The sequence below is a fragment of the Mercenaria mercenaria genome, chromosome 19, assembly GCF_021730395.1.
Source record: "Mercenaria mercenaria strain notata chromosome 19, MADL_Memer_1, whole genome shotgun sequence".
Taxonomy (NCBI): domain Eukaryota; kingdom Metazoa; phylum Mollusca; class Bivalvia; order Venerida; family Veneridae; genus Mercenaria; species Mercenaria mercenaria.
The window spans coordinates 11540129-11551173 of record NC_069379.1 but is presented as its reverse complement, the minus strand read 5'-3'; the positions used below and the strand labels follow the sequence as shown (position 1 = coordinate 11551173).

The window sequence follows — 11045 nt, the reverse complement described above, 5'->3', positions numbered from 1 at the left end:
AGTTGGAGTCGCAGGTCCGCGGACCCAATACTTTGTAAAGTATATTAAATTTTGCTTCGCGTTAAACAATACACGCTGTCCAGATTAGTTCATTTCATTTCATTTTATTGGCATATTCAGCAAAATAGTTTGCCTTTGGCCATTTACAAATGCATACAAGAATGGCAAAGACAACAACCATATATACAAGTACAGCAAAACACATACAGTATTATCATATCAAATATCATAAGAAACAGTCATAGCATCCAGGATAGTTTTACGTAATTCAAAAGCTTCCTTAACAAATTTCGAGACATTACATAACACCTTTTTATTTCTGGTTGACATCAAATTATTGAATTTGTTTACGGAAGGCCACGAGTGTGGTGACGGTGACACGATCGGGGGTGTTAATTGGAGTCATACACACGTGTCCGTGATTGGACTTAATTACGCATGAACAAATCAGCATGTTTTTAATTGGCATGTCTTTACCCAGCCGCAAAGATCTAAGGTATTAACTTATAAAATTCAGAAAAATAATTATCATGATTTTATTTAATGAAAGAGGTAAGTGTTAAGATTTATCACACCGCTAAGATGTACGGAATTAATTACATAAATTGTTTTTACTCAAAAAATGATATTTCAAACAAAAAATAAGAAATGAATTTAACATGAATGATTATTGTTCAATACATTAGATACAAATAAAAACATACATGCATTCTTTGTATTGCGTTATACATTATTAATTCTGATAAGAGTTTATTAAACTTTATTTTGCTTATAGTCATGTAAATAGTAAGAAAATACTGGAGAATTGAGATGCGATTCAGTACCCTTAAAATGCACCAGAACTCGCCATTTATGATCCTGTTTTAAAAAAAAAATCAGGGGGAGGTCCCCCTTACCCCCCTTACGGGAGGAAGATGCCCCCTCCCGTGCCTACCTACCCCCCCCCCCCCCTCCCACCTCCCTCGCGGCCCCAATATCAAACACCTTCCGACGCCCCTGACTCGACAAAAAAAAGATATTGTCAGTGGTACAAATCAGACTTTTAGAACATAGGTTGCAATGCATGTAGGCCTACGCATGAGGTATGTCAGATTATGTACAGTCTGACATTCTTGCTCGTGATACTAATAAAAGTACTATAAATGAAAGATTTTTCATGTTGGATATTTATCCTTGCGGTGTCTGTATTTTTAAGAGAAAGGCAGTTTCTTCATATTTGGTGTTAATATTTAATATCGGTGTTTCTCTATCGGTAAAAAATGTTTTCATATTTGGCAATGTGTGATTATTGATTGTTTATAATTTAATATATCTACATTAAGATCGTAAAATTTATTTCTTCTTTAAAAAAAAATCAGAAGAAAAAGGTATTAGCGCCCCTTGACACGAGCTCTTCAAAAAAATCAGACTTGAAACAATTAAGTTACTAGTATATATTCAGATCGCAATATCGGTGTTTCTCCATCGGGGAAAAATGTAGACCTAGATTTGGAGCTTTTGGACGCGTTCTTCTACTCGTAGATTTTTATCCGTCTTTGCGTTTGTGATCTTTATACTGATATATGTTTTCATTTTACTAATGATGGTGTTTTATTTAATTTTCTGATCACGATTTCGGTCCTCTTTTTCTATCAGGATAGTCTGCAAATTTTGCAACCATAGGACGCGTTTTTTTTCCGGGTTGTTCGGTTTCCCCCCGTCTTTACATTTGTACTGTATTCATATATGTCCTAAAGTGACTAATCAAAGATGTTTTTCTACGACTTTTTTCTGTTGAAGGTCGGGAAGATATATACTGCTGACGACTTGCGCAGCCCACAATTACCATTTAACAACATGCGTTATAGTAAATTTCTGCAACTGGTTATGTCACATGGTAAACACTATTAAAAGGTTGGTTATAACCCAGTTATAAAAATTATGACAATTCTTCACAAAAATGCATAGAATCTACTTTTGAGCGAATTTCGTTACTGTGCGAATACAAGAAATCATGACAAATATAGACGAGATCTAGTTATCTGACATCTGATCATCAGCCATCATTATAGGTGGAAAGTCGACATGTGACGCATTATTGTGCCGATGTGCCTTTACCCTTAGCCTCCTAAATTTCTAAAATGAACTGGTCCATCGTTCAATTTGGGCCATACCATATTTCATTCAAAGGGATGGTCATCGAAATTTTACTGGCTGAATAGTAAACAGTGCAGACCATGATATGCAGGCTGATCTTGGTCTGCACTGGTTACAAAAACAGAATCACTTGTCGCCAGCTTTCAATCATCTAGCTGTGCCAATATTTGCCGCCAGTTTGTGACATCTTTACATTGCTGGAGTTTGGGTAAACATTTATGAAGAAATACCTTCTACGATACAAAATTTTGACTTTGTTTCAAACGTCATATACTATACAAGATGTTGAATCAACCCAAATAATTTGAATAACGAGAGTTTGAATATACCAGATAGTATTTTTTAAAGATATATTACAAGTCTGTGATAAGGACCACCTAATAAATTCCACTATTATAAAACCTCCTATTCACGAAGACCACAATTTGTCTTCTCGTTTTACCAAAGACATTCTTTTCAGTCACTAAGTGTGGTTCCAAAGTGGGGTCTTGACAGTTAGGCTAATTGTTTAAAAATATGAACAGTAAGTACACAGTATGTATATTAACATATTAAAATAAATGTTCATATGCGTATAAACTCTACTGTTTGAAAAAATAAACTTGCTGCGTAAGGCAGGTGACTACTACAGGCAACAATGGATAAGTTAACATAAGAACAAAATGTTTTAGATTTTGCAATTAATTAACACAGGTGATTACAACTGTCGGTTTGACGGTATTAGGCACCGCAGTATGAATTCGTTACTAAATACATAAAAGATATTTTAACAAATACTTGCTGCTAGATATGACATCTCTCAGTAAGTTTATATATGAAGTCATGTTTGATATATTCTGATGTTTGAATCAGTGTCTAATTAATAAATAATCAAGGCCTTCGAGTGGTTTATCGTCTGATTTACCACGGTTCAGAGTTCAGATGCGTAGGAATTGAACCACGAGGGCGTTAGCGTTAAATACTGAAGTATCTGAACGATGAACCGTGGTAAATTAGACGATAAATCACAAAAAGGTCTTGATTGTTTTCATTCTGTCATGCTCAATGGTATATTTTAATAAATATTATGCTGGACTTTATTTACGCGAGGAATAAGTATCGGACGTCATTATGCTCTCTTACCAATCCGCGCGTCAACCGTTGTTTATCGCAGGATATACAGAGCTTGATTTTCTTCTTTATTTAACTGGAAATCAAATCGAGCCATCTTAGAATTATAAATACATAGTGGAAAATGAAAATAGCACAGCTTTAAGGCACAAACAGCATAAGTTAACACGAAAAGACAAATAAATGCAACACATATTTTCATTATCGTTTATAGCCTCGGTCAGTCTGTTGCAAATAATCTTGTGGATTTTTGGTGCGAACCATTAACCGATTTAAACACCCCAGTGGTGGTAATGCTATTAACCGTTCTATGGCGGGGATCCAATGTGTTCATTGAATGTGTTTGTTGCCTCTACTTTGTGTTTGCTAATTTGTCTGTGTTCTTTTATCATAAATGTATGTCACGCTTCAGTTTCAGACTTTTCCAATGTTTTTGTCTCTGTTTCACATACCATATCCTGAAGTACTAAATTACGTTGAAATCAAATCTATGTTTTTTTATGTTTTTTTTTCATTCCACCTTATTGCACTTCTAACCTTTGATTTAAATGTATCTGGTAGCGAGTCAAAGAGTCGGTTATAACGTATCATTCCAAAAGGGCAATGATTGCTAAATTTCTTTCAGTCTTCTGTCATCAGATACCAGCCGGAAGTTTAGCTTATCAGATCTGTCGTTTTATTGTCTCTTCAAATTCAGTGTAGTTGCCCTCTATGTTAGAGTCTGCAAAGGACATAAAGGGAAAATGCGATACATGCAATGTTTAAACATAAGCTATTTATTTTGGAAATTCAATATGATTTTTTTTTTGGCATATTTTTTTCTGTACTTTATCTTCGATCATCACCATGTAGAGAAATATACATCCGATCATTGCCAGACAGATAATTGATCCAAAAGTGATGTCACTGCGTCCAAGAAGCACTTATTCATCTAACAAGTATTCTTTATTTCTGGCGTTTTCCATGTAAAATACACATTAATTCAAAAGTACCACTGGCTATGTCGTTGCGCGCTATCATTACAGGTTTAATTTACAAAACTGTCAAAGGCAGCCACTGATCTGTATCAAAGTAACGCGCTAAATCACATGAAAATTTAACGTTAAAGTGACGTCACGTATCTCTGTCGTTTGCTGATAAATTTGTATTGAGGTCATTAAAAAAAGCAGTGAACAGGAAGCGTATAAATTTACAAGTGGTATGTGCGTTTCGGGGACGGCGATGAGTCACTGAAGGATCGCCAGAGACGTTGGTACGTTGATGCTTTCCGCTAGTGGGTGAACAGACATGAGCGCTGTATAGAAAATCAAGGACAATACTTTGAAAGAGAAAAACTATTGATAAACTGTCAGTAAGTAAGAAATTTCATCTCGGACGTCATTAACGTCAGTTACGTGCGGCGATTGCTGCAAGCATATCTACACCGCTTTTCATGGAATTACACGCCACAACACGTGTATCGTTGAAGGTTCCATGTGCACCGCCATATGAATACATCTGTGGATGTCTCTAAATTGCTTTTTGTACTTTTAGCATGTGTAAAAGTTGAGTTCTGCTCAACTCGGAGCTAGTGGGTGTGGACGGTAGCATTTTCACAACCGTCCATGAACAGGCTCAATCAAACCGAGCCTGCAACATGTTCGTTTTTGTCGTCTTGAACGACCTGTGGTGTTTCCACTTTTTCTGTTCTGTATATGTCGATAGCGTTATAACTATGCTAAATATTTTATTGATATTTTCAGACAACATTGCAAATAGATAAAGGTATTTCGTTATTCATTTTTGCATATTACCTGTCAATAAACACGATTTTATAGTTACAGTGACATTACTTTAGATCAATCATCGTACGTAACGTGTAATGGTCAAGGCAAACGTACAATTTAGCTTCAGGAAATGTAAAGACCTAAAAGAGTAAAAGTATATCACTTAGACTTTTCATGTTTAAACTTCTTATACACATGTTAAATATTCATTTTCGCTATAAACTAAACAATAGCCTCTCAAAGAAACAATAATGAAAAATTATCAGCAGCTTTCAGAGGTGCTTACAAAATACTTCCATGAATATATAAGAAGGAAATATCTGTAAGAAAAATATTAACGGTCAGTCATACCAATAAACGAGTGGACTGGCGGACGTATGCGAGTATAAACACAAGGTAAAATATAACCGTCTCTGTGGTTACCTTAGAAACTTCGGTGTGGGATGCATCTGTTGGTTGCACGACGAGTCCATCACCTGTCTAATGTTAACAAAAGCAAAGTATGGATGTTTGATAACATGTTTAGCTCCATATAAGTAAACTGATAGAGAGAGAAAAAATAAAATAAAACGTTATAACACAGTGCCTAGTGAACATAAGAAGTATGACCTTTTCTGTACAACGTAAAGCAATCATACGGCCAAGGACCAGTCATCAGCAAGGGCATTTCTATGCATTACAAACAAGAGAAATAATGGATATTTCATTTTTCATTACACTAGTATAAATTTCTTTCTTGCTCTTTGATACAGGAAACCAGAACTTTTTTCCACAGATAAGATAACATTTTATACTTACTTCGGTGTATAGCCGTGAGTCTGAAAAAAACAACAACAATGAAACAAACAACAGACACGTAACGTTTCCATGTATCTTGTCATACCGAATTAGTAAAGAGAAATCTTTAAAAGGGTGTAAATATGTTCAAGATAATACAATTTTTAGCAATATCATGCTATATTTATATATGATTTGGTTTAAACATATTTTATTTCCCAATATGTACATTTCAAATAATTAGTTACATACATAAATTTCGGATAGGACTGGAAGCCAGTAGGCTTATTGAAGTCTTCTCTATAAATCAATATATATGATTTGACAGATTATGTATATAGGTAGTATGAATATGTCGACTATATTTGTATGATAATAAATATTATGTTGACATAAACAGAAGAAATAAATAGCACGTAAACAGATTTCAAAGATATTGAGGAGACATTTTCAATTCCACATTTCTCACAATGCATCCCTTACAAACATTAAAACTAATTGATAAAGATATCGTTGCATCTGGCATTTACCCGTTTTATTTAGATTTAACTCCACGACAACAAAATGATTTCAAAGTTACATTCGTTTAGATAAACTATAAATATTTTGATCAACATATTTTACATTTAAAAGTGAAACACTTATAAAATTGTTAAAATACCACAGTTTTATCAATTCAATATAAAATAACTTTACAATCTGGTCCACATACACAGACATATTTTCACATAATATTATACCATAGCTGTTTAAGAATATTAATGCATAATGTATTCTGAAAATGGGTATAATTGTTGTGATTATCTTTGATTAAATACACTATCCATTCTTTATGGCTCCACAAACGTCACAGCATGAAATTAGGACAGATTAAACAAAATGAATCTAAAAGAAGAGGATCTGAAGGGGAACTTGACCCTGTGACCTGTCCTGACCAAGTTTGATGAACATCTTTCAAGCAGTTCATTAAAATAAAAATAATTTAAAGGTTGTATTCTGTATTTGACACATGTCTTAATAACAAAATATTACCAGTTTGGACATGTAATATATGAAGGACTTACATTAACATTGTGTACTAAAAATCGTATAAGAGAGGATTTATATTCTGTTGATATAATAAATGCAGTTTCGGATGTTGTGAAATATTTTGGAATTTATACTGATTGGTTTTAAATTTGCACAATGCAGGATTTAGACAACTCTTGCTTACTAGATCTGACTTTACGGCTAATTAACATTTGAAGGTATTTAAATTGTTATTTTCACAATAATTTTTGTTAAGAGTTGCTGGTTTGTTTTTTTTTCACGTAACATGCAATTGTTACCATAAGACGTAAAAATGATACAGGCCAGTTTTACTGGAGATCCATCACGCAGTTCACGGGAGAAGTCAATTAAAGGTATTTTTTCATTTAGTCCTAGCAGCCCTTACGAGGGGCCGACATATTCCATTTGAAAAAAAAATGGGAGGACCTATTAATGATGCTACAGACAATATTTGCTGAGGATCCATCATCCGGTGCACGAAAAGAAGTCGTTTTGGTATTTCTTCTATTTTGTACTCTAGTAAGGAGGGGCCTATAGCATCCAATTGAATAATATTTGGAGAGGACATTATAATAATGCTACTGACCAAGTGTAATAAAGGTTCATTAAAGATTTTTCTATTTTTAGCTCTTATGGCTTCCAAAAGTGCAGTTTAGCTGACATAGAAAAGAAAATAATGTACACAGTGATAAATGAATGGTAAAATATAACAACAGTAACAAAGAATAATTCGTGCTTACCTGTCAGGCATATTGAGTTATATCCGCTGTCTAACTGTCCCTCTGCAAATAAATAATCAATTTCAAAATATTTTCTTGTTTCTAATTTTGACTGAACGATGAATGAATTTAGATCTGGTAACAGGAAGAAATAGCGACACGTCACTATTTTATTTACGATCAATCTATACCTGAATTATCATGATACCTAAAATACTTATAATTCAATACATATTTTTGCCACGAGATGGCTAGGTAGGTATCACAAAGATAAACTTTCCAGGAAATGTACGCATTAAAGAAAAACACTTCAGCAATAAACATTTTCTAGATATTTTATGTATTTCCAGCAAAATTTCGTGTAAATGCTTGGAACTACTGCCTAGCAAAGTTGTGCTTTTTTTTCTGAAAATGTCATCGCACTAAATTAAATTTCCAGAAAAAAGTATGTATTGAGATAAACTTTGCAAAAATTTTCAAAATATCGAGATAAATTTGAAAATATGCCAACTATCTAGCTAATAAATGGAAGCTGTGTATACTACCACCAAAAGTATCGAGATAATAAAGTTCATTTTCAAGATAATATTTCGAGGAAACTTTCGACTTTTGAGATAACCTTTTGTATTAGGATACTTCTATGCCACTAACTGAATATGCCACCATACACATTTATTTTTTCTGCGGTTTATCCTAATATATATAACGGCGGGTTATAGTTGAAAATATCTCTGTTGTCATTCTATAATGTACGGACTAACGGCAGGAATGCGAAAAAAAAAAAAAAAGAATGATGAATAATTGGAAATTCATATCAAATATATTCATTTATAAAGACATTCATGAAATTCTTTATCACTCAGAACTCAGACAAATACACTCATACGGGAATCTGTAAAATTTTAGTTTTTATCAACTCGTAATAATACGCACTGCGCGTAACGTTGTGCTTATAGAATAGACGAAATATGGTTTACACGATGCAAAAAAGTAACACATACTTTACAAGTTTACTCCGACTCGTGTGTGCGGGCCTCGTAAAATTAGTGCATTTGATGTTCAGATCATAGACGCTATTATGATTTTATACTAAATCAAACAAGTTACATTTGTTTGATTTATCTAGGCAAAGAAGTCCGGATTTTTTATTAATTTATAAGACATACTTACTGCCAGTATGCGTCCGTTTTTGATCTTTCCGCAACATTAAATCTCCAGCCTTGCAGGTACAATGCTTAAGCTGCCACTTTAACGCCCCTATCTGTGCTTTTTGCACACGATCCCTTGCAGTAAAAAGAGTGTAAAGAATATGGTCCTTGCTTTTACCTTCAACAACACATAATGCATTATCTAACTCTGTTATCACTTCACTACACTCCTCAGTTGTGTAAGTCTGAATATCTGAATTACAGAGATATTTGTCAAGTTTTAATTTTTTAAATTCACTCTCAATTTCATGATGATTTTCATCATATTTGTTAACAAACATTTTTATATTATCAGCAACCAGTTTTGCAGTAGCCATCCTCTCATGTAAAGTCAACGTCTTATTATCTTAAAGAATGTTAAAAAAATATACAACAATATAATAATTATTATATATTTGCAGTCAAATTGCGATGCAAGACTTTGTTCAAATGCAGTATCATAAATCATATGTAAACTATTTGTCGTACATAAGATAAGAGATATAAAAAAAGATAACTGTAACTGGTAAACTAGGAAGAAAAGAAGAAAAAGTTTCGGAATTTACCTGTCAATATCAGTATTCAATACGGAATACTTCCTGATAACTGATAAACTTAAATAGAAGTAGGTTAAACGATATTTTTAACCATTATATCATTGTAACATATATGTAAACACGTGAAGATCTATCATTTGATTTGGCTAAGGCCATACCAAAACTATGTTTATCGTCCTCAGAATGGTAAATTTGGAGAGTCTGGTAGAACAAAATACTTCAGCGAGTGTTTAAAGTTATAAAGCAGAAAATGTAACAAAAAGGCCATGTTAAAAAAACTGAAAAAAATGGTATCTAGTCATTTATTTTGTTATTATTTTACTGTTTGAAACTACTCGACCGTGAGATAAACTACATTTACAACGTAATATATATTTGCCATGCATTTAAGATGCATTCTTAAATGCATTTTTAAAAAAAAATATAAATGCATTTTTAAAAAAAGTTAGGATTTATTCGTTTTCATATTTGCCTACAGCCTGTTTCAAGTTACTCGGTGATAGAAATTATCTTGAGTGCTCGATCATGACAGAAAATAATATGAATATTGTCGTTTGGGAAATAAAATTTAAGCAATACAATATAAGGATAAAATGTAACCAGGAGTTCTGCTTAGTTATCATGTACGGAATTTGAAGCTTCAAGCAGACTCACTGAAAGGAAATTTTGGGGAATAACACCCCAAATGTACGAATTAGCGTTTATCAAACTAAGCATAGCATGTAACCTAGGAACATGATGTGTAAGAAATGCAGTCATTTGTATATAATTTGCAACTGAAAAGGCTGTAGACATTTACAAATGTGCAATAAAATATGTAAAAAGATCCTTGTGAAACAAAGAATGCAATAAAATACTTTTAGTAAGTTTTCGCAGTCACCTGTGATACTTTATTATTTATGATAATCATTCAGAATAAAGGACGGTGCAAAAAGGCGAAGCTGCAAATAAGCAAATAATTAAGTCAGGTTGTACTATACTGAACTTTTAAACAAGTTCTATTAATGTATATCCAACTGATATAAATCTATCGGACAACCGCTAAATGTCTTTACTATCATTTCTCATAATGAAGACAACTCAGTAGTAAATACACATTTGCTACCTTAGTAAAATGGCTACTTATTTATACAATGTCATGTTTACAATTCATATATCACTACCTTAGTTTAAAGTATTTTTTTCATTTATGACAAATTTATAAGGAAGTTTTCGCACTATACAGTTGTAAGCGAAAAAGTTAGCATAGACTTAATTCACGGTGTACAAAGCAGTATTACGATCTCATCCTAAAAGTTCAAATAAACTTTTGAAAGAGGAGAAAGAGAACTGTGCTTGTATAGGCGTAGCCAGAATTTTCTAGAATGGGGGACGGGGAGGCGGCGAATATGTATGGGGGCCTCCCCAAGAAAAGTTTTAAAATATCAGGAATGCATTTTCTGTAATCTGACATATATCTTAGAAAAATATGGAGATTAGGACTTGAAGCCGGTGTGTCAAAGAAACCGGCAGAATCAGGAAAATTTGAAATATTTCTCAGGTGCGACTCACTACCTGGGAAGTGACCTCTGCTTAATCAATGAATAATGATTGTGTCAATAAAATATCAAAAACGAGCGTCAACAAACGTTTTGGGTGGTAGTAAACTTTTACCTTTGAATTGCTATATAATAATATATCATCTAGGTTGTCAACACTTTTAATAATGTTAAATTGATAAAGCAGTAGTTGCACCGTGACCTG

General features: G+C 33.2%; 1 protein-coding gene across 3 annotated transcripts; it reads right to left on the bottom strand.

Moving 5' to 3' along the window:
• Window positions 1-974: 974 nt before the first annotated feature.
• LOC123542587 (uncharacterized) lies at window positions 975-9491 on the bottom strand. 3 transcript variants are annotated; one of them, XR_008368529.1, is made up of 6 exons: window positions 9312-9491; window positions 8729-8959; window positions 7580-7621; window positions 5811-5830; window positions 5436-5492; window positions 975-3967 (listed from the first exon to the last, which is right to left on the bottom strand). XR_008368529.1 is itself a non-coding variant. In XM_045328508.2 (5 exons), exons 1-5 carry the CDS (start codon window positions 9081-9083, stop codon window positions 3956-3958), a joined length of 486 nt encoding a protein of 161 aa, XP_045184443.2. In that variant the 5' UTR covers window positions 9084-9241; the 3' UTR covers window positions 975-3955. The 3 variants fall into 3 exon arrangements, 2 of the variants coding, with proteins under 2 accessions (XP_045184443.2, XP_053386802.1); XM_045328508.2 differs by lacking the exon at window positions 9312-9491 and having other exon boundaries at window positions 8729-9241; XM_053530827.1 differs by lacking the exons at window positions 5436-5492; window positions 9312-9491 and having other exon boundaries at window positions 8729-9250.
• Between the last annotated feature and the right edge of the window lie 1554 nt (window positions 9492-11045).

Bases quoted from the DNA above. Each gene is read 5' to 3' on its own strand.
- LOC123542587 (XM_045328508.2), bottom strand. From the start codon at position 9,083: ATGGCTACTGCAAAACTGGTTGCTGATAATATAAAAATGTTTGTTAAC. The intron at 7,622-8,728 runs GTAAGTATGTCT...ATTTATTTGCAG, and splicing joins AAAACGGACGCATACTGGCA to AGGGACAGTTAGACAGCGGA. The intron at 5,831-7,579 runs GTAAGCACGAAT...TGTTTTTTTCAG, and splicing joins TAACTCAATATGCCTGACAG to ACTCACGGCTATACACCGAA.